The 24,248-nt window shown below is 39.4% G+C and overlaps 1 protein-coding gene across 3 annotated transcripts in view; it reads right to left on the reverse strand.

The window, feature by feature from the left end:
• Nucleotides 1-540: 540 nt before the first annotated feature.
• ankrd13b (ankyrin repeat domain 13B) overlaps nucleotides 541-24,248 on the reverse strand; it is a 35,147-nt gene continuing 11,439 nt past the window's right edge. The window contains exons 2-15 of one of the 3 annotated variants that reach the window (XM_067450540.1): nucleotides 17,134-17,269; nucleotides 16,042-16,166; nucleotides 15,581-15,626; nucleotides 15,330-15,473; nucleotides 14,862-15,084; nucleotides 14,580-14,646; nucleotides 12,682-12,763; nucleotides 12,143-12,207; nucleotides 11,898-12,028; nucleotides 7,890-8,047; nucleotides 7,591-7,767; nucleotides 7,168-7,331; nucleotides 6,073-6,149; nucleotides 541-3,562 (exon numbers count right to left, since the gene is read on the reverse strand). In XM_067450540.1, the coding sequence (XP_067306641.1) occupies nucleotides 3,367-3,562; nucleotides 6,073-6,149; nucleotides 7,168-7,331; nucleotides 7,591-7,767; nucleotides 7,890-8,047; nucleotides 11,898-12,028; nucleotides 12,143-12,207; nucleotides 12,682-12,763; nucleotides 14,580-14,646; nucleotides 14,862-15,084; nucleotides 15,330-15,473; nucleotides 15,581-15,626; nucleotides 16,042-16,166; nucleotides 17,134-17,269 (1,791 nt within the window). In that variant the 3' untranslated portion in view covers nucleotides 541-3,366. Of the gene's footprint in view, nucleotides 3,563-6,065; nucleotides 6,150-7,167; nucleotides 7,332-7,590; nucleotides 7,768-7,889; nucleotides 8,048-11,897; nucleotides 12,029-12,142; nucleotides 12,208-12,681; nucleotides 12,764-14,579; nucleotides 14,647-14,861; nucleotides 15,085-15,329; nucleotides 15,474-15,580; nucleotides 15,627-16,041; nucleotides 16,167-17,133; nucleotides 17,270-24,248 lie in introns of all 3 variants that reach the window. The other 2 variants (XM_067450542.1, XM_067450541.1) reach the window with 2 other exon arrangements.

Genomic DNA, 24,248 nt, shown 5'->3' on the forward strand with positions numbered 1-24,248 from the left:
ATTTCACCTGTAATTTTTAGAAGGAATGATGCATATGCATTTGTCTGTTAGCTATCATTTAACATTACTTTAACTTGATGTGTAGTACTTCTTCTTCTTTCGGCTGTTCCCTTCAGGGGTCGCCACAGCGACTCATCTGCCTCCATCTATTCCTATCCTCTGTATCCTCTTCTCTCATTCCGACTACCTTCATGTCCTCCTTCACTACATCCATAAACCTCCTCTTTGGTCTTTCTCTTGACCTCCTGTCTGGCAGCTCTAACCTCAGCATCCTTTTACTGATGTATTCACTCTACCTCCTCTGAACATGTCCAAACCATCTCAACCTGGCCTCTCAATATGTAGGCTACTGCAACATCCTTACAAAAAGTTATTCTGGCAGTACCATATTAATGCCACTGAGGTCCAAGGTACCAAAATACCATAGGCTACCATATCCATGCATATTTTGTTGCAGTATGATCGAGCTCAAGAACTGCATGTGCTGTTAGAACCACAAACAAGTAAACGACATTCATTCCCAATGCTTGAAAATTCATGTTAATTTCTTATCCTTTATTCGGAATACCTTTAAGTTACAAATGTGAACAATATATTTCAGTCACATACAGACACAACAGCAGCACTCACCACAAAAAAAAACAGCATCAACCAAATTCAAATGGAGAAAAAAAAGTTACGTAAATATAAATAATGCTTTTAGAATATGTTATACTAAAACATTGAGTCATATCAAGCATTTCTTAACCCAGGCATTCGCAAGTCGCACAATCATAAGATAAATCCTACGTGTTTATTTGGAGCCGTCTCCAGACAGTGCCATTAGATCCGCTTCCCTTGAAAACTGACGGTTAATCCCTTGGGTTTTTACATTGAAGCTTTTCAGATGTGGAGTATGGCCATGTTTCCTAATTTGTTTTTCAGATTCACCTGATACGTCAAACCCTGAGGGCACGTCACTCCCAAAATAAATCTGACTAAGAAGAAAGATCTATTTTAAGATTCTCCAATAAAACCTTTTCTTCATCTTCGCTCAGGGCATTATCTCTGTGAGTGATTCCTCCTTTCATGTTTTATTCTGGCACCCCTTATAAAAGCACAATTAGATTTCTGATTAGCTACCGCAGGTGTTCTAGTCATGAGACAATGAGCTTTGATGGTAGCCTAATGTTGAAGGAAGCACTGAATGGAGGCCGGGAAAGAAAAGGTGTTGTCGAGTGACTGAACAGACGGATGAATGCTTGTTGTGACGATTACACTGATTAAGTACTCAAGAGTTGATATGAAAGATCAACTTAGCACCACAAGTAGAACGCACACACTGTGTTGCGTGCGAATAATGTCTGTTTTTCTGAAAAGTGCATTTAGGACACAAGATGAATATTGCAATGAGCATTTGATTCAGATTCAAAAGAATGAAAATGGCTTGTTTTTTCCATTCACTCTTCTTATTAGCCTAACTGTCAGTTCGTCACCATTCGTGTTGGGATTATCAAATTGCCTAATAATTAATATCATGCCGTTAACAGTGCACACTTACTACAAAAAGTGGTGGAGGATTTTATGGATATGATTGCGAAAGTTTCGTTTTGAGGGTGTGGAAAGATTAAGGCCTGTTCACACCAAGACCAGTGTGTGAAAATTTGGTGTGATAAACAATTTCATTTAAATGACTGAAAATTTCAAGCCACCAATGTAAAACTTGTTTTATGGAAGCTTGTTCCTGCCACAGAATAAAAAAGCTAATCGCGACTTTTTATCTCACAATTCGGATGACTTTTTCTTGCAATTCTGACTTTTTTAACACACAAATGCTAGATATGAAGATGAGTTTATATATCACAATTCTGACTTTATAACTTGCAGTTTTGACTTTATATCTCACAATTCTAACTTCATAACTCTATATCACGCAATTCTGACTTTATTAGGCTATATCACACAATTTATATTGTGAGATAAAAAGTTGCAATTATCTATTAAAATGTTTTATTCAATGGCTGAAACAAGCTCCCATGTGTTTTTGAGAGAGGTGTTTTAATCTCTTTCCCAATTACGATGCAAAGAAAACTGGCCAACCAAGATTGAAGCTTTCGGTCACGAGCCGCTGCCTATGATTTGGTGGCCCGGGTGGACAGTAAGTGAGGGTAAACAGCACAAGAATCCTGAGGAAGGCAAGAATCTCTTGCATTAAGAGGGGTTTGATAAACACTATACCAAATACCAAAACCTCTTTGAAAACAAACTGATACTGCAGACTGCTGCTCTCCTGTACTGGGTTGTTTCTGCTTTTCCAAAAGTGTCACCTACAGTGAATTTGCATTTGCATTCAGCCTGTCTGCCTGTAATTTTCCAGTAATGTTTCTGTGCCCAACAGTCATGCTGGTGTGAACAGGCCTTTAGTTTGAAACATAATGGGTATACATCAAATTAGTTTTCCGAAATGACAGCTGGACCCGCCTGTCTGAGATTCTAAAAGTTCAGTGGTTTACAAGATCAGATATAGTAATAAAATATGCATATTATTTGGTGTGCTATTCAAGGAGAGGGCTCCGAGCTCGGAATTTGCACAGCAAGGGATGCTGGAAAAACCGTTGAGGAACAGAGGTAGGTCATCTCTATATCGCCTAAGCCTCCTCTTGTGCTGACTGGGTAGATTATCTGAATGAACTTTAATAAAACATTTAACGTACTGACATTAGAGTACATTGCAGCAAAAGTCATTTTTAAATATTAGCAAGCAACTTTTGGTAATAACGGCATGTTACTTTTGTAAATATTTCCGTTTTCCTTGATACGTTCTTGTGAATGCAGCATTGCCATCAAGATAGGTTGGATCTGCAGCATTAACTCTTGTGTGTAAGTGCCCTCGCACATTCTATTAGGAGAAATCATGGCTCCTCAATCCAAGTGTAGTGAATGTTGTGTGTATTGACAACCAAAACTAAGGGTTCTTTACATCCATTATGTAAAATTGAAAAAAGTTATAATATCCCCCAAACCTTACACATACCGGTGAGTATGCAGGAACTCTGGGTGAGTGCTTGGATGATGGCTTTAAGAAACAACGGTAAGATACGCAGCGTGGACTGCCTCAGTCATAACTGCACATTCACACGTTAGGAGACCAGACAGGTGCTGATCAGTCAGTGGATTGCCACGAGTTAAGTAGCTTGTGTTTGTAAACTTGCAGAGTGGAGAAAGAGGTTTCTCTGTGATTCTGAATGACTTGTTCAAGACTGGACTGGACAGCGGCCCATTTTCTCTAGTTCTTTGGAAGAAGACGTGGTGGCGTTTTGAGGGTGGCCAATCGTAGGTCACGCTGGTCCCAGGCATGCTTTGCCACCCCTCGGTCCCTAATAGCCCTCATTTTTCCATGAGTGACAGCTGTATGATACGCTGCAGTTCCTCTTCCTCTCGCCTTTGACGTAGCTCCGACTCTTCCTGCTCACGGGCGGATAGTGCCATGGCTATACGCAGCTGCTCATCATAGCTGCGTGGCGGCTTATTGGTCGGTGTGCTGCGATGGCTCTCCGCGGGTCTGGGTTTGTGCTGTGGGGTTCTGGGTAATGGAGAAGAAAAGAAGTGACTGAGACCTCTGCTAACAGTCTTTGAAAACATAAAAATCAGTCATGTTAGTGTGATAAAATATATGTGTATTTACAGTGGGTACAGAAAGTATTCAGACCCCCTTCAATGTTTCACTCTTTGTTATATTGCAGCAATTTGCTAAAATAATTTATTTTTTCTCATTAATGTACACACAGCACCCTATATAGACAGAAAAACACAGAATAGTTGACATTTTTGCAGATTTATAAATAAAAAAAACCTGAAATATCACATGGTCAAGGGTCCATTCAAACCCTTTGCTATTTAGTAGAATCACCCTTTTGATTGAGTTTTTTTGGGAAAGATGCAACAAGTTTTTCACACCTGGAATTTTTTGGGATGCTCTGCCATTCCTCCTGCAGATCCTCTCCAGTTCTGTCAGGTTGGATGGTAAACGTTGGTGGACAGCCATTTTCAGGTGTCTCCAGAGATGCTCAATTGGGTTTAAGTCAGGGCTCTGGCTGAGCCATTCAAGAACAGTCACAGAGTTGTTGTGAAGCCACTTTGTTATTTTAGCTGTGTGCTGAGGGTCATAGTCTTGTTGGAAGGTGAACCTTTGGCCCAGTCTGAGGGCTTGAGCCCTCTGGAGAAGGTTTTCGTCCAGGATATCCCTGTACTTGGCCGCATTCATCTTTCCCTTGATTGCAACCAGTCATCCTGTTCCTGCAGCTGAAAAACACCCCCATAGTTGGGCAGGTGATGAGCAGTGCCTGGTTTTCTCCACACATACCACTTCGAATTAAGGCCAAAAAGTCCAAAGAATCTTATTTCTCACCATCTTAGAGTCCTTCAGGTGTTTTTAGCAAACTCCACGCAGGCTTTCGAGTGTCTTGCACTGAGGAGAGGCTTCCGTCGGGCCACTCTGCCATAAAGCCCCGACCGGTAGAGGGCTGCAGTGATGATGGTTGACTTTCTATGACTTTCTCCCATCTCCTGACTGCATATCTGGAGCACAGCCACAGTGATCTTTGGGTTCTTCTTTACCTCTCTCACCAAGCCTCTTCTCCCCCGATAGCTCAGTTTGGCCGGACAGCCAGCTCTAGGAAGGGTTCTGGTCATCTCAAACATTTTCCATTTAAGGATTATGGAGGCCACTTAGTGCTCCTAAGAACCTTAAGTGCAACAGACATTTTTTTGTAACCTTGGCCAGATCTGTGCCTTGCCAAAATTCTGTCTCTGAGCTCTTCAAGCAGTTCCTTTGACCTCATGATTCTCATTTGCTCTGACATGCACTGTGAGCTGTAAGGTCTTATATAGACAGGTGTTTGGCTTTCCTAATCAAGTCCAATCAGTATAATCAAACACAGCTGGACTCAAATGGACTGCATTTAAATGGACTGCATTTATATAGCGCTTTTATCCAAAGCGCTTTACATTTTTTGCCTCACATTCACCGACGGCGATGTCAGCCAAGTAAGGCGACATCCAGCTCATCGGGAGCAGCTGGGGTTAGGTGTCTTGCTCATGGACACTTCGACACTTGGTCAGGTGGAACCGGGGATCGAACCACCAACCTTCTGGTTTGTAGAACCTACATGAACCACTGAGCCACTGCCGCCCCTGAAATGAAGGTGCAGAACCATCTCAAGGATGATCCGGAAAAAAACGGACAGCACTTGAGTTAAATATATGTCACAGCGAAGGGTCTGAATACTTAGGACCATGTGATATTTCAGTTTTTCATTTTTAATAAATCTGCAAAAATGTCGACAATTATGTGTTTTTCTGTCAGTATGGAGTGCTGTGAGTACATTACTGAAAAAAATAACTCTAGAAAATGGCTTTAATTATTTTAGTTAATAGCTGCAATATAACAAAGAGTAAAACATTTAAGGGGGTCTAAATACTTTCTTTACCCCTGTATATATTCATTATCCATGCAGAACTCTGGAAATGGAAAGACTTTCATATATAATACTATATCGTGTATATTTTTATTCATTTTTACATTTCACTTTAATCCTGACAGTCATCATTATTTCAGTTTAATTATGCAGGGGATTTTTTGCCCCTGTATCTTGAATTTGGGAGAAATGTTTTGTCCATAAATGACTATTTTTTGTGGAAATTGTATTTCTTTAATTTTTTTTTTTTTTTTTTTGGTGAATAGAAAGTTCAAAAGAACAGCATTTATTTGAAATAAAGATGTTTCGTAACATTATAAATGTCTGCATAACTGAGCCTAATAGTGTGAAGTGACTGTTTTGGATTTTGCATTCATGTCGGTTGCCACGGACAGGGCATCCCAACCTGCTTTAAAACTCTGTGAATAGCAAATGGAGGTGAGGAGAGTGAGATGAAAACCCTATTGAATTTCTATGAGCTTCACTGAGGCTGTATTGACAGTCACGCCTGTGTCAATAGCTCCAGTAAATGTGATGAGAGTGTGATGCTGTCCCTGCCTATCGCTGGTGAGATGTGACTACATGAGACAGTAGAAGTGGAATACTGACTGCAGACCTTTCGTGTCGGCTGGGGTCACAGGACAGAGAGTGTGTTCCTGGCTTACTGTTGGTTAGAGCCTCCCAGATTGTCACCTGTGAGTGAAAAAGAGGGATCAGGTATGTGTAAAATGCCAAATTTACAGAGTCCTACACTACATCCTAACCAGACAAGACAAATTAAAACAAGCTCTTTCATGTTAATCTGGGCTTTTTTCCTCTTAACAAGAAGCAGATAGACTGTCATAACTGATGCAGGGATGACATATATTATTGTAGGTAGAAACCCAGAAATTAGTTCGCATTTTAGCACATCTGGTTCCATTGAATGGGTTAAATACCTGAAATAAGGTCTATGGTTAACACAAGCTCAAGATATTTTCAGGGCTTTAGTTTCAGGGCTTTCTAAATTCAAATGTTAAACCTAAAAGGGAATACAGAGGACATCAAAAGTCATCATGCCAGATAAGCATGATAAACTCATCTATTCACTAATGCACTTTTATAACATTGTTATATGTTTATAATCATCTTATAACCTATTTTTAGCTTTTTACTTCTGCCCATTGTATTTAGGCTTCATGAATAAAAGTTATGTTCATTTGTGAAGACTATCTTGATGAACAAAAGGTGTTAGAATTCTAAACGTTTGTCGGTCACAGGACTGATTTTCTGCAATAGTCCATTGGAAAATTCAATTGTTTTTTTCTTCTAAGGTAACCAGGGTGATGTTAACTCACAAAAATGTTATGCCTGCTCCACTCTATAGGAATGGTAAGATTTTCAATCACACAATTCTAAAAACGTCATTGTCTGCTTTTTCACTCTAGGAAATGTCACTTTTTAGTAGCCTAGACATCTAGATGCACCCTGGCGGCAGAAAATCTAATTTTAATGTGGGTCTGGCTTGTCAGGTTAGCTTTTTCATGCTACTTGAGTAACTAAATGTTTTCATTTTTGTGACCTAATTTTCATTATTACGTCATGTTGCATTTTTGACAGAAAAACTATTTGATGCCATGTTGTTTCATGGTTGGTTAGGACGTAGTGTAAAAAAGGTATATTTCTTTATTTTGTGGACACCTATGTGCATCTGTGTGACTGCATCTCAGACCTGGTCATATTCTGATCCAGCCTCAATCAGACTCTGCTGGATGGCGTACTGTAGCAGATCATCCTCCTCTTCTCGAATATTTTCCCTCTGGTTTCCTCCTAAAACGCTGTAGCCCCGCGGAGCCTCAAAAACGCAAGGTGGGATCTCTCCTCCACGACACGAGTCTGATTTATACACAAACACAGAATCATTATGTAGTCAAGTGTATTGACCAGCAGATCTGAGTTACATCAGTACTTCAGGCAGCGCTATAAGGAATGAAATCATTAAACATTTATCTAATCAATTTGTCTCTGGCCATTAAAAGTGCTTTGTCTAAACACAGTATTATTTTGTAACACCATATTTCTCAATTTGACCATCGTCTTAAATAGCTTCTAACAATCACATTTCCTTGAAGGTAAAAGACTGGTTGAGTCTTACTTGTGGAGCTAGAGCTGGACACGCTGGAAGAGTCGCTGCCTGGAGACGGCGTCTCCGTCCTGGGACTGTCCTTTTGTCCATACCCTTCTGTGTCCACCCGGGGCAAACCACCCTCTTCACACCCATTCAGGTTCCCAAAGGTGATCCGAGCATTTAGGATGTGGTAGATGGGAATTTCTGTGGTCAGGAGATGTTGCATTAACACGTGTGTTTATTTGTAACCTAGCCATACTACAAACACATTTTAAAAAATGTTTAGGCATCTAGCATGTTCCTTCAGTTTTTTTCCTCTCCCTTACCTATCTTAACAGGGAAGCCAGGAGGCAGACGTAAGTTGATGAAGTCCCTAAGCTTGGCGAACAGGGCGTTGGAGATGGCCATGAGGTCGATGATAGGAGCCACCTGCTCCTCCAGCGATAAAGGGTGAGATTCACACAACCACAGCTTGGCTTTGAACCTGGGGAAACAAACATACATATAACGGGCATGACACACCAAGCTGACGGTGGTATCTGTCTGGCTAGTTTTGTGGTGTGTTCCACATGTCAGCTCTAGTCAGGCTAACATCGGCTGCAGTTTGCTCGATTCAGCATGTTGGTGAGAGAGATGGCTCTCTGAATGGCTGTTCCCTTTAGCAAACGAGTGAGTACATGAAAATGTAACTTAAAGTGATGAAAGCAAGTAAAAAAGTCACAAAGAGAAGGCTGTTTTTATTTTGTGTCATCTTACCTGAGCATTCCGATACCCAAATACAGGTCCTTCTAAAAAATCATCAGTATTAAAACAATAAAAGACCTGAAATATTTCAGTTGGAGTGCAATGAATCTAAAATATATGAAAGTTTATTTTTATCATTACATTAGGGAAAATAATGAACTTTATCACAATATGCTAATTTTTTGAGATGGACCTGTATGTCCATAACAACATGAGCCACATGGAATGGAGAATGTGATCAACAGGATTGATATTTAAAATGGTAAGCAAGCGCTGCTTTGTTTGCTGTTTGAATACTTGCGGTCCTAGTTTCGGTTTCCCTTTACAAATGATGAATACAGAATATTAATACCTGCTGATATAGACAGGTATTTCCTTACACACAAGCACAGAACGCACAAGCTAGTTGTCCGTCGCCTGTAGTCTTTGCAGTGTGTTCAAGCACAGCTTTCTGGTCCCGACATGGCATAACTAACTAACTAATGCCACATATGGACTACTTTGATGATGTTTTCATTACCTTCTGGACGTGGACAGCAAGTGGGCATACACTTACATTCAATGGACAGAAAGGCCTCGGACTAAATCTAAAATATCTTAAACTGTGTTCCAAGGATGAACAGAGGTCTTACGGGTGTGGAACGACATTAGAGTGAGTCATTAATGAAAGAAATTTCATTTTTGGGTGAACTAACCCTTTAGGGGGGGGGGGGGGGGGGATTCCCATCGTAAACATAGACAAACTTTCAAAAACTAATGTTGGGCGTTTGATGGAGTATTTCTGTGTCAAAAATACTCCTTCCGGTTTCTCACAAGTTTCGGAGAGATTTTTTCGAGTATGGGTCGGCTTGACGTCGATAGAGGGGAAGTTCTTTGTATGGGCCGTACGGGCTCTTCTCCCGGTAGGGTGCGCGCGCGCGCGTGAATAGAGCGAGAGAGAAAATGCACGCCCATAAACACTCTCTCAGCTGCAGATCCACTCATCCGTGAACACTTCTGACGTTATAGTCTGCGCCGCGCTCCACTTTATTCCGATGGGTGACATCAAGCGACTTCAACGCTTCAGCACAGCATTCCGGTAAGGCAGCGCTGCATTTGAACCGATTTGAACGCAGAAATGATGGGAAGCTTCAAGGCATCGCTTCAGTCGCGTCGCAAAGTGGATCTCCACAGTCACTTCTGTCACAGGACTTTACCAAATCATACCAAAGAAGTGTGGTTTTGACGGAGCAGTCCCAGCGATAAAGGTTCGGTCCTGCTTTGGAAACAGGCGTGAGTAAAACTGCTTCAAATGTCTATGTTGTTGGCTATCGTCGCGTGAGTAAACATCAGTAAACGACACGATCATTTATAGTTAATTTATCAATTGAGCATGCGATCTTTGTTGTGTGTTTAAATGCATTTGTTTAGCTGACCACAATAGTCAGTTTGTTTATTGTAAAACCACCCAAACATAAACCTTAGTGTTCTCACAAAGCGTGCTTTGTCATTCAAATGCGTCATTCAACGGACTCCATTGTTGTTCTATGTATAACACTACACTAGTCTGACATGCAAAACCGTTTTGCTTGCTACTGCTAAGGTTTAGTCGCATACAATAGTCTATAAACCAAATCATGTCCTCATAAACTGCAAGTAAACCCACACAGATGTTGACAGGCCACTAAATACAGTACATACCACAGAGACGGACGTCCTGCTGTTGCTGTTTCTCCTGTTCAATTTATTTCAGTCTCCGGATCTGATTCTGGATCATATCTGTATTAGTTGAATCTGGGTAGCATTTTCTTATCCACGCTTGAGGACGTCACCGCTTTGTGCGCACTTGTCATTCTTTAGCTCCGCCCACACGATACGCCTCCAGGCGCTCGTTTTTTTCCGGAAAGACTCGGTACAGCCTATATTTCCTTTATAAATATAATAAAACTAAAGACTTTTCGGAGATGAAGGATGAAGGATGCAATACTACTCTATAGGTACTCAAGACTGACATGAGATTGACTGAAACTGAGTGTTTCACCCCCCCTTTAAGGACCATGGTATCCCTATTCTTAATTGGCCAGAAAACTTGCCTGACTTTAACCCCATAGAAAATCTATTGAGTAATGTGAAGAGGAAGGTGCAATACGCCAGACCCAACAATGCAGAAGAGCTGAAATCCACTATCAGAGCAACCACAGACTGATCAACTCCACGCTGCACTGATGCAGTCATTCAGGCAAAAGGAGCCCCGACTAAGTATTGAGTGTAGTACATGCTCATACTTTTCATATTCATACTTTTCAGTTGGGTAAGATTTCTAAAAATCCTTTCTTTGTATTGGTCTTAAGTAATATTCTAATTTTCTGAGATACTAAATTTGGGATTTTTCTTAGTTGTCAGTTATAATCTGAGGCGTGAGTCGTTTGGTGACGTCAACTTCCCTCTTTGATTCATTGGCTACGAGATGCTCTGTCAATCTAGAACTAGTGGACCAATGGTGATGCTAAGACCCACCCCTGATTTACATGAAACTCAAACTGCAACATTTGGAAATGCAAGCGCAGAATGTGGAAACAAGAGCAAAGGAGAAAAGAGAACGGGCATACAAAAAATGAAAATAAGAGCAGAAAACATGTTTTTGTGTGCGATTCAGAAAATTTTGAATTCATGATTCAGTTTTGAGCAATATAATTTTAAACTTGTTTAAATATTTGACTCACGCTTATTATTTGTATTTCTGTGACCGCATTGTTTGTAATTTTGGTTAACGTTGCATTGATTTTTCATTTTTTTGCGTTATATATTCACATGCATTTTTAAAATTTTGATTCATGCTTATAATTTTTTTATGCATGCCCGCAATTCAATTGGCGGGAATCTGATCCCATACACCCCCTTGTTATCTTGTTAAGCTTGTCTGCCTGTGCGTGTGTGTGTATATATATATATAGTTGTGGTTCACTTGTCTTATGGATCGTTCTGTTGCTAATGCTAAGAGAGGAAGCAGAGAGATGGAATCCACTTGCACGCACAACTTCAATGAAAATATTACATAAACAAAACAGGAACATCCAGGAACTCAAGACCCAAGACACAAACACCAAACAACGACCGACAAAAGACAAGTGAAACACAAACAAAGCTTAACAAGGGGGTATAGTAAATGGGAAACAGCTGGGGAGACTAATCAACATGAAAAACTACAAAGAACTACAAAATAAAGTACAGGAAACACTTCAACGTAAAAGTACAAAGACAGACACAGAGCATGTGAGACAAACATTTATATAATATCATATACTGCATCTATAATCTATATATCAGCAGATAGCAAATCTTTAGTGACTTATAATGCATGATTTGGCAAGTTATTTTAATTTACCTGCTGCATATCATTATTATCATTATTGTTGCGTATCTTTATTATTGTATAGTTTGTAGTTATATTTTAGCATTTATTTTGAAAGGACGCTCTGAGGAGAGATGGGAAACGATTGAAGAGGAGAGAGTGGAATGGGATTGGGAAAGGACCACATTTTCTACAGAGAATCTAGTAATTTAAAATGTTTCAAAATGAAAATGAAAGCAGCGTTGAGTTGAAACACTACCTTTGCGTTTTGGTGGTGAGGTGGCAGGGCTGACCGATGTCTCTCTGACTCATGTTAGGATTAAAGTACTCCTCAGCCGTCACGGCCAATGGGTTTGTTGCAGGGCATGATATCTGAGTCACCATAGTGTGCTGTAAAACACACACACTTTATTTTGAGGCTACAGAAGTGACATGATACTTGAAAGGCACTTAAGATGTCTTAAAGATAATTTAACAGATTCTTGACAGGCTCCTTTCACTCACTCCATTGTTAGGGCCCATGTGCTGTTCAGCGATACCCAGGAAGGATTGCAGAGGTGTCTTGCCGCCTGAGACAAAAACGCAACACACAGCAGTTCATATTACAAAAGACGTGCACAATCCCAAGGATCTGTATTACATCACAGTAACAGTAGACAAGACAAAGACGCTGTTTGTTTGGAAACTGAGTGGGCATAGAAATAATGAGTCATCATATTCACTATGGGATGCCCACCAATGCACACGTTTATTGTGTATTGTTGAAACAACAGCATATGTGCTTCAAAAACAAAATCTGTGTTTTTGTCCTTACATCTCAAGGCTGGTGATCAAAAATACAGTAAAAATAGATTTAGTGTGAAATGTTATTACAATTTCATGGTTCTCTATTTTAATAAGCTACATTTTCATCACTACAGTCTTTTAGAAATCAATCTAATATGTTGAAATCCTGAACAATTATTGTATTGACTTTTATAAAATTATGTCAATGTCAATGTGGGCATGTGAAGATTGTGACCAAGCGCTTTGGACAAATGTACCTTTGGGTTTTGTTTTGTGCTGGTCAGTGAGATGGTCAGTGCGTGTTCGTGTGATCAGCTCAACGTTAGAGGCACAGTAAACCTGAAGAGAAGATATGAGAACATTAGTGTGATGTGGTAATCTGCCACATCATATCCCTGACAAAAATACAACACTCATTTATCCTAAAAGAGAATGCTATTCATGGACTTGACATTTCAAATTATGGAGAACTTTGAAGCAGATTTAGAATTTCATGAGCATTAACGTTATGAAAATGAAATGTTCATAATGCCAGAGTTTCAACAGTTCTAATGCTCAATCTACATGACAACATGATTTACTGATTGTAGTTTAGGCAGTTTAACAAATTGAAATGGGAGCAGTCTAGTTTCGTCACGTCACGTCACCTCTCTGCACTCTCTTCCAGTATATTGGGTGTAACCGAATGTTGTTTCATAGCAATTGGTCCCTTTCCAATCGGGTCAATGGATGAAAGCTAGCAAAAGTTTGCAACTGTGAAACATATGCGAATCAAGGCATGAGTGCGTGAATATTAATTAAGTCATAGAGACGTTGCTTGGTAACCTTCCAGGAGTGTCCAGTCAAGTACCTTAATTAATATTCATGAGTCAAGCGTTCACCCACAGTTGGATTTGTCAATTTGTCAGCTTATTAGCGGACAATTTAACAGCCTTCCTATTAGCCAAGGATAACTGTCAAGATAAATAAAGATATTAAACTTGAAAAACGCATATCAGAGAAGGTGTTTAATTTCGATTATCATACATCAGTGCAACTTGTTTTTCTGAATACTGTACTGTAGTGTAGTGTAGTGCCTGTTGTTACCTTTGCCTGTTTATGTGTTGAGTGGGTTGGACGAGTTCTCATTGCATACTGCTGGTTGTTCTGTTTGTGTTTTTGATCCTTAGTTAATTCGAGTTTGTATATAAATCTAACAATCAAATCTTTCACCATACACAAGTATATTATATTTAAAGTTGGACATATCTATATATTCAACTAGAGCTGAGTGATAATACAGTTACATTTCAAAACATCAGGCAGTTGATATGTGCTGTATAATATAGATTCTTGGTAAAAAAATAAAATAAACAGTACTGGCATGCACTTGCACCGCAGTTCATCTTAAATCTGTGAATGTATCTATATTGTTTTGTTGAAAATAACTATGCGTTAAAACAGGCATACAAATGTGCGTTTCTGTCAATGAATACGCATTCTGGATTCCAAATACATCACAACAGCAAAATGATGTGGACAAAACAGTCACTCTTTGTAAACTTTAACCAATGCGAGTGCCGTATGCTTGAACATGACCAGTCATTTATGCCGCCATCACGCAGGTGTTGAGACCTGAACAGCAGGCTGTGATTAAACTAAACTAATTTAAGCCTTACCAATTTAAACATTCAAGCTCAAGACTCGAATGAGAACTCGCGCACACTGTGAGAACATTTGTGTGTGCCGTCTTTCCAATCGCTCACACGGAAAGCAACATAGTCAGACGCGCACAAATATTGAGTTCTCGTTCTTGCGCTTGAACAGATAAATTCTCACAAAAAAACATGTCAGCATGTCTGTCTTAGTAACAAAATAGCAAAAGTGGTAGGTTATGTCTTAAGCAAATGTAAACATTCAAGAAAGACAATGCATGTGACCAATGCAATGACCGTGCATTATTTCTTAAAGTGACAGCAGCCTAATATTCCTGCTGTCTGTGTTTTTAATGTTAATCGAACAAGACTGAATAGCTTTTGGTTAAATCGCATGATCGAAAAGGGCACTTTCATGATTAAAGGGGCAGGGGCTTCTGTTTTGCATTTTCTATTTTTATATACCGGTATTCTAAATTATATTTTCAGTAAAACATGTTTTATTGTGAAATAAGCCATACCTTTGATTCATACCCATTCACCACCTCTGATTTCTCACTTCGCCAGCCAAGAATGCCTGTTTTATTCCTGCAGAGACACCCGGGCACGTTACCAGATGGCCGACATGCCATGCAAACAGAGGTGAGTCCAATATCACACATTTTATGATGAAGCTTATCCCAAAAGTGCTGGCTCACACTCTCAGCTTTACAGTGAAGCCAAAATAAAAGGTTGCGATGCCCTTACTGTCTACTAAATTTTAATTGCTGACAATGACTTGGCATTTGTTATTATGTGCTCACCTCTCAAAGGAGATGTTCCTGGTGTCAAGCTGTGTGGCCACCACGGGAGCCGATAGACGGGCCGCCACCTGTTCATCGCTGGGCTGTAGCGCCCCCAGAAGGCCCAAAGTGGTTGTGCATGATCTGGGGGAGGGGGAGGCGGGAGAGGAAGTGTGGCACGGCAGCGTCTCGCAAAACACCAGCTGTCTGTCATGATCCACTTCCATTACCATGGCGCTGGAGTCTGAATGACAGGTGGGGAGAGAGAGCGAACGGAAGGAAGCCAATTAGAGACTGTGGCGAAGTGAGAATGAGGTTGTTTCCATGCCAATGATGGCTTGTTTGAAAGAAAGCTGAGCGAGAAGTGGCATCAAGAACAAAAGCGCAGATCAAACCCAAATCTGATTTGAAGGTAACACACAGGCAAAGAGAAATAAAGGCCGTTCTGCAACAAAATCAGTGCAGGAACAAAGCAGCCATCGCACACACCTTGACCCTTGAATATGAAGCTGCGATTGCCTCTTTGCCAGGTCATTTGCTCAAATCCCATGAGGGTTGTGTCCACCCGCAGGCACTGGCCGCTCTTCCATACCCGATATGTGTCACTCGGACAGATACGAGACACGAGTGGAACTAGAAATAGAGGGAGAGTTCAACAATAGCAGGACATGAGGATGTGGAAAGAGGAAGTGCCTGTCCAAACATACCATTTACACATGATTACAGCACATATGACCTACCCCAGCTTGTAAACTCCCATTTCATCTCCACGTAAAAATCCTGCGCCTGAAAGACGGGGCGAACAAGAGGGAGAGAGAAGGTTAGAGCATACAGTGGGAGGCAGAAAGTGAGAGACTGATCGCTCGGCAGGGAAAGACATGAATAATAAAACTCCCGGAGAGATGAGGACCGGGGAGAACCAGAGAGCTCGCACATCCATCATAAACAAAAGGAAGGAAACTGCAGGGGAGCTCAAGGTTGAAAAAAGACTGGTAAGGACAGGGAAAAGAGAGCAAACTAACCCAGTGGTTCTCCATAAACCTGTTTGTTTGTACGGTATATCTGTACGCAAGAATCTACTGGAATGAGGGCTCAGGTCTGCAGGCAGCAGGTGGTTGTTACAATGCTGTTTGTTAAGCCCATGGCTTGTTGTTTCGTCATTAACAGGTTCAGAGTTTATTAAGACACAACTGGGGCTGACCTGTCGGAGTCTCTCCAGCAGGCGCGGGATCCCTGCCAGTCGCTTAGTGGTGCGCTGGTAGTCACGGTAACGCAGCACCAGCCGCACCAGCTCCGGGTTACGTGTGCTAATGGCCTCCTGCAACACTGACAGACAGATGGTAAAGTTTAAAGTGACACCAACATTGGGGATGCATGATATATTTTTTTTACCTCTATTTATTAATTTGCTTTGCCATCATTAAACACTCAGTTAAAGTAATTATTTAAAAATACTAATAAATGAATAAACACTAATAAATTAAATCAATTAAAATATTTTTTTTATTCAGTACATGCATTGTTGGATGCCTAAACTTACCTGTGGCATTTAAAATGAGTTTTATTTTGAAATTTAAAATATATTAAAACAAAATTACTTTATTATGCTGTGTTGTAGCGTTTTGTGTTTGAGAAAAGTGCAATATAAATCAAATGTATTATCATATTATTATTATTATTATTAATAATAATAATAATAATAATAATAATAGAACTTCAATATCTGCCTGATATCAGTTATCAGTCATCACTACCTTTGAGGTTGGTAAGACTTTATTTGACTTTAAAAAAAACTCTTATGCTCACCAAAGTTGCATTTATTTAATCTAAAACAGTAATATTATGAAATATTATTGCAAATCCAAATATATATTTTCTATTGTAATATATTTTCAAATGTAATTTATCCGTGTGATGCAAAGCTGAATGTTCAGCATCATTACTCATGTCACATGATCTTTCAGAAATTATTCTAAAACGCTGATTTCATAATATTATCAATGGTGAAAACTGTTGTGCTGCTTAATATTTTTGTTGAAACTGTGAGATTTTTTTAAATTTGAAATATAAATAGTTTGCAACAGTTAACTGTTTTTAGTGTCTTTTTAACCAATTTAATTTAAAACAACCTTTTTTAATAAAAGTTAAAAGTAACACTAACAATACAATTCATTTCTTACAAAAATGTTTTTGTTTTTTTTAATAAAATGTAAATAATTATCAGCTTATCATATTGGCCAGAATTTGTGCATCCCGACCAAAATGCAAAGCTGGAGTTTTTTTGCTGTATTACCTGTCCAGCCATTTCTGTTTTCTTTGCTGACATCGGCTCCATACTGGACTAACAGACGGGCGCAGTCTAAATGACCCAGTGTCACGGCCAAGTGCAAAGGAGTCCGACCCCTCGGGTCCAACACTTCTAAATCCACCTTTAAAACAGAGAGAGATTTGTTTTACTGACCACTTCATGCAGTAAAATATTTGACAAAAACATTTTTTTTTGTTTCTGCCCTAAAACAGATATCAGTCAGAGCTGTGGCCTAGTGGCTGATGAATGTTCTCCAGAGATGCAGCGCTTTTATGCTAAAATGCAGGTTTGAAAAAGGCCTTGTGTCCAATTCCCCCATCTATCACCTCAACTGATTTTTTTCTACTGTTCTATTAATCCATGTATAGAAGCCTAAACCGTTTAGAGAATATTTTTTTCTATTTTTAAAATGTTCTTGTTCATCACTGTACCTCATTACAATTTGTTACTCCGGTAGTAACGGCAGAATGTTTGGACTCCATAGCAGCTGTCATTGGCCAAGGACCACCTAGCCAGAGTCCATCCACTTGTAAAGCAACCAATTACAGTTTGTTTTGTTCAGTCATGTTTATGGGCATGAAAATGTGTCAGTGTTCCTACAATAACAGACCGGCGTGTAAAATGTATAGATGTATTTTTAAAGGTGTCATGAACTGGCTTTTTAAAAAACATTTTTACAGTTGTCTGAGGTCAAATAATGACGTTCGTGTGGTTTTTACATTCAAAAACATCATAATGGATAGGCTATTTTCTACACTGGTTTTAAGGCTCTCTCCAAAATGCTGGGTTTTGATGGGCGTGCCACACTGGAGACTTGGAAGTAAACGCCCACGGCTAGGATTGGATGAGATTTGTATATTTAATGAGCTTCAGCTCCCCTGTCAGTTCACATGAGGGAGAGATTGTTTTGAAAGTGGCAACTGAAATGATTCTCTCACAGGGCTTGCAAAACGTCTTTACCAAACAAACACAATGATTTATCGCTTATCCACCTGGCTTTGGCTTACGCTGCCCGTCTGGAAATATATACATACGCCTCCGGACGTTGGGCTTTGCGAGCCCTGGCACATAACATTACATGTCCGAGTCTGATCCCGAATCGCAATGAACCAACAAATAAAGGATTCTTCAGCATGTGACAGCATGGTATGGTCTGTAAGACACATATACATAATCAAAACGACCGTTAACAATGCAATACTATCACATATAAAAACAACATGTTTTACCCACATAAGTGTGCTGGACAATTCCTGTCGGATCCAAAAGAGAAGGCGCAGCGTTGTGTTTTAATCTCAATAAGTCTGCAAATCTAATATCGACCTGTGAGTCTTGTTTACCAACGATTCCGCAGTGAAATGAAGCAAACAAGGCACAGCGTAATATCTTGCTATTTTCGGCATGTTTATTGCTTGTTTAGCTCCACGAGTTGGTGGGCGGGGCTACAGAAGCAGGCGTACATATTTATCTGTTGAGGCGACGTTTCTCCGTTCCATTATGTCATTGATCAATATATATTTTAGAGCTCTTGTTTTCTGGGCCTTGTGTCAATACAAGCTTTTGACTTCGACTAATGCTTTGACTAACAAGGAAGTTTTCAGCTCCGAAACGTACAGGATATTCTTATATCACCATGAACTTTTATATCAAAGGCTCAAGGGAAAGTTTATTTCTCAATTCATCACCCCTTTCAAGAGTCTATGCCGTGAACTACACATACCTCACATACTTTTACATTTTGAACTACCCTTTTAACTGCAGCATATGAGAATCTTTAGAAAACCTTCAGAAAAAGGAAATAAAGAGCACCATTCTGGCCACCTGCTATGCAGAAAGAATAGCAGGTAAATGGAAAAGATGGCAGAAGTGAAAGAGTGCGGTGGAGAAAAAAAAGTGACAGGCGATAATTAAGGCATCACACTCGAACATGACACAGACCGCTCTCAGATGGCACCCAACAGCCACGGTGAGAAATGCTTCTACACTCAAACTGAGATCCGCGCTAAGCACACTGTGATTCCACGGCTGTGAAAACCAGTGGCGTGCCATACTGTTTCCTCCAGCTTCTCATCCGAGTGATCTCTCTCAATCTCTCTCTCCCTTCCGAGCCAGTCAACTCTGTAATCAACAGTCTCGAGAGTTTCAAAAGAGTTTATGATTCTCTTATGGGACGATCATTTATAATAAGATCATCACTCACTGTCATCTGAACGAAAAAAACAATCATTCTGTTCACCTCCACGCACTACCACACATTTCAGGAAATATGCTTGTGATTATAGATGCAGGATGACCCATTAATCATTATTTGATGAGTTGGCCGGCTGTGGTCGTGCCCATATTTATAAGTGTACTCTCCAAAAGCAAGGTCATGACAGGCAGTGCATGGTGAATCGTGAATGTGGAGCAGAAATCAGAGTCAGGGCAGCTTTATTTAGAGACCTGTATGTGAGCCATGTTTGCTGTTTTTAATGAAGCATTTTGATAGGCTGTGTGGTAATGGAAACATATTATTACCCAAGGGCTTAACTTGTGCTGCGAGAGCTGTTTGGAGTTCTCCAAATTAACTCAGTGCGCTTATTTAAACTTCACACAAGGTGTGTGTGTGTGTGTGTGTGTGTGTGTGTGTGTGTGTGTGTGTGTGTGTGTGTGTGTGTGTGTGTGTGTGTGTGTGTGTGTGTGTGTGTGTGTGTGTGTGTGTGTGTGTGTGTGTGTGTGTGTGTGTGTGTGTGTGTGTGTGTGTGTGTGTGTGTGTGTGTGTGTGTGTGTGTGTGTGTGTGTGTGTTATTTATCTATAGTATCTTGCTAGTATGGCTATGGCAAATTTCTCATGAACAAACCCTTAACTAACCCATATTAAACTTCAGCACATAGCACATCTAAGCTTTCAGACTTATTTCTCTCCGGTGGGTGATAGAATAGGCAAAAATTACACAGATTTCCAATACATGGAAGAAGAAACCAGAGCCATAGAGACCAGAGCATCAAAGCATTTAGAGGATGAGCTCTTTTATCATAGGCCAGTAAAGAACAGCAACGGCCTAGCAAAACGCTAAAATCCCCCCAGTATATGCCAACCCCCTGGCATAATTTTTTACATTTTTTTCAGAAAATGTAAAGCCGTAAATAATATCAGTGTTATTTTAAGGATTATTTATTTTCCATTATAGTATTTAGTGATATTAGTTCTCGTTTTAAATTATTTTAAGTTAGCCTATTGTACATTTTGCTATGTGGTTTTGTCATTTTTATTATTACGTTTTTATTGGCTATAATTATGGGTCATTGACAAATAAAAACTGTGTTTTTAAAACATATTTTCAAAACTGATATTTTTGAGTCCTAAACATTTTGTTTAAACAAGTTTTAGTTATAAAGTAACATTTAAAAGAGTAAAACAATATTTTTATGTCAGAGGGTGCAACCAAATAATACACCTATAATAGAGTATTTACTGTAGTTGTACCACCTAGCATGGAAAGTGTACCACCATACTTGAGATTAGCAGGTTTTTACCGGTGTTTGAAAGAGATCTACATATTCACTCTGCCACTCATTTGTGATCCTCTGGATGATGCATTATCATGTTTACTATGAATAACTTGTCAATTCATAAAGGAGCCGTGTGCAGTTGTGCCACCCTGACATTTAATAAAATAAACAAATTACTAGACAAATGTTTTTCAATTATCTCAACAGCTTTAATACTACTGATATTTATAAAATATGTTAATATGAAAGAGTTTAAACCTAAAATGATGTCATAGTGTTTAGTTTTTCATTTCTTATTATTAAAACACAATTTAAAATAGTTTTCTTAGTCTGTTCATTTGTCCAGTTTGCACCACTTGACATTTTTGGGGTTTAAGATACCAAAACATAAAATAATAGGTATTATTTAAATGCAATAAAAATGAATTCAAATCAGAATAAAGTGATACATGTGATGAATTTATCAAATTATTTTTAAAGCAAATAATGCAAACAGTCAAAAAAATATAACTGTTAAGTACTAAAACATAAAACTCTCCTATTCATGTATTTAGGACAGAGTTTCAGGGCATTCACAATACAATAAACGTATTCAAATTTCCTCAAAAACTTGCTATCGGAAATTTCCTACTTCCCACTTCTGAAGTCGTGATTACGAGCTCATCAAATTCAAGAGCTTTGCTGTCTGTAAGAACAGGGATCATAAACCAGGTTTATTCTTGCCTATTAATTGGGAAAATCGTATTAAAGACAAAATTATATTTTGCATCCCTTTCATTGACAAACATTTAACATTCAGTCTGTAGTCAGCTTGCTGAAGATTCAGGAATTTTGGTCAAATACAGGCTATTTTAGCTGTGTATAATACATACAATACACTTAGAGATAGACAATAGACAAGACGATGTAGTGGTTGTGGAAAAAACGAATAAAAACTGGTCACAGCAGCAAATCGTTCTCCCCTCCATCATGTTTAAAGTTTGTGATTCGCCTATCTCAGGAACTTGGGTATCAGAATTATCCCATAACTTTTTTTTAACGTTTTTAACAGGAAACTCAGTATTTATTTAAACAGTATTTACGATAAATCTTTTTTTTTAAATTAACTCCATGTTTATTAAATTAATAAATACACAAGCTGATAAAGAACGAGTTAAAATATACAAAAAACAAATACAATAAATAGGAAGGATAAAATTAACACACACATAACATTTCCAAAAATGAGTGCTCCCCTTCAGATGGCACTCTCTTAAAGGCCCCGCCCACTCAGCTAAAACAGGAAATAGAAAATACCAAACTCCATGTAACTATTATAAAATGCATAGAAACAGTGAGAACACAGTAAAAATATAATGGCAGACAACTCCAAGGTCTCTTAATCACAATTAACACACATATATACAGTACTTATGTCACAATCATGTTATTGTTATTGTCACAGAAAACTCCTGTGTGTCCAACACACTGCTCCGTAATTAGCTGGCCCCCTTCGCAACATCATGATGGGAACTCAACAGCAACAACTGAGGCCCGGCAGCCCCTTGAGGGCCTCTAGCTAGGAAAACAGCAGCCTGGTCCCCAGAGCGAGATGAGTGCTACGAGAAAAAAGGGTGTGGATGGGCGGTGGGGGGTGGGGTTGCTATGGTAACCCTGGATGAGGAGTACGGATATAGCAGATGCAGGACAAGGAGGGAAAACGGCGGTTTTAAGTGAATGATGGCTCTCACATCAGTCCTGTGGGGGTCTCCAATCAACCCTGACACTAGAGACGGCCCAGATGACTGACAGAGAGGGAAAGAGAGAAGGAGATAACTGTCAGCAGGAGGTGTACATGCTTTAGCCAGTGAGGGAGTGTATAGCAGTGAGGAGCTGAATGAGATTAATAACTGGTTCTGAGAGCTTCAGGGAGCGACGGAGAGAGACATGTAACTCGGTAAAACAGATTAGTGGCTGTAAGAGGAGAAGGATTCAGGAAACATCAGTTATTATAGAGTGGCCTTCTGGTGACCTGAAATGCTGCTATATACCCTTCTGAGACATGCTAGACAACACACACACAATAACACGAACACAGACGGTTCCTTATCTCATCTCATCATCACACAGCCACATACAAATACAGACAGCCACGCTGAATGCAATCTCTTGTCATGTGTTCAACCTGAACAGCATAGTTAAAGGGTTAGTTCACCCAAAAATGAAATTGATGTCATTAATGACTCACCCTAAAGTCGTTCCACACCCGTAAGACCTCCGTTCATCTTCAGAACACAGTTTAAGATAGATTAAGTCCGAGAGCGTATCCAAGTGAATGCACACTATACTGTCCATGTCCAGAAAGGGAATAAAAACATCGTCAAAGTAGTCCAATTGTGACATCAGTTAGTTAACTAGAATCTCTTGAAGCATCAAAAATACATTTTGGTCCAAAAATAACAAAAACTACGACTTTATTCAGCATTGTCTTCTCTTCCGCATTTGTTTTCAAACCTCAAATAAAGATTCAAATGGTCATGAATCAGATTATTGATTCATGATTCAGATCGCGTGCCAAACTGCTGAAATCACATGACATTAGCGATCCAAATCATGAATCATACACTTGGATATGCTCTTGGGACTGGGACTAAATCTAAAATATCCTAAACTGTGTTCCGATGATGAACGGCGGTCTTACGGGTGAGGAACAACATTAGGGTGAGTAATTAATGACATAAATTTCATTTTTGGGTGAACTAACCCTTTAATGTTGTTAATCACAAGTTTAGGATTTGAACAAACCTCTTCTCATATCAGTTGTGCTAAATAAATCTTAAACTATGCAGGGTTTGAAAAAACAACAACAATACACTCACTTTTATTTTATTGTGTATTGATTGTATTGATTTTGTTCATTTTTTTTATTCATTTAATTTTATATTGTTTATAAATTAATGAAACCATTTTAAATGATTGTGGTTTCAGGTCAGTAGACCATTTGTCTTTTCTTCTGGGGAGCTGTGCTATTACCTTTGTAAGCAATCCATCTTTAAAGCAAGCAATTTTCATGCAAACGGCCAGACAATAAAATGGGCATGAACTCCAGCAGTAAAGGAGGGGGAAGAGCCACATCTATGGACCAAAATGTACACTTAGAAGGAACACAAACCACTAATAAAACTTTACTTCTTTTAGCAACACTCTGGTAACCACCCACAACACCTTAGCCTTTGTGGTGGTAGGTGATTATGGTGAGGTTAGCATGGGCAAACTCACATTTTCTACTGTTACCACTGTGTGTGTGTGTGTGTGTGTGTGTGTGTGTGTGTGTGTGTGTGTGTGTGTGTGTGTGTGTGTGTGTGTGTGTGTGTGTGTGTGTGTGTGTGTGTGTGTGTGTGTGTGTGTGTGTGTGTGTGTGTGTGTGTGTGTGTGTGTGTGGTTTATGAGGACACAAATTTGTATAACTACATGGGTATTACACTGGTATTACACTATAAAGGTGGTTTATGAGGACATATCAAATGTCCTCATAATTCAAATGGCCTTAAAAACATACTAAATGATGTTTTTTTTAGAAAGTAAAAATGCAGAATGTTTCCTGTGATGGGTTTAGGGGCAGGGGCAGT

The sequence above is a fragment of the Pseudorasbora parva genome, chromosome 8 (assembly GCF_024679245.1).
Source record: "Pseudorasbora parva isolate DD20220531a chromosome 8, ASM2467924v1, whole genome shotgun sequence".
Classification (NCBI taxonomy): Eukaryota; Metazoa; Chordata; class Actinopteri; order Cypriniformes; family Gobionidae; genus Pseudorasbora; species Pseudorasbora parva.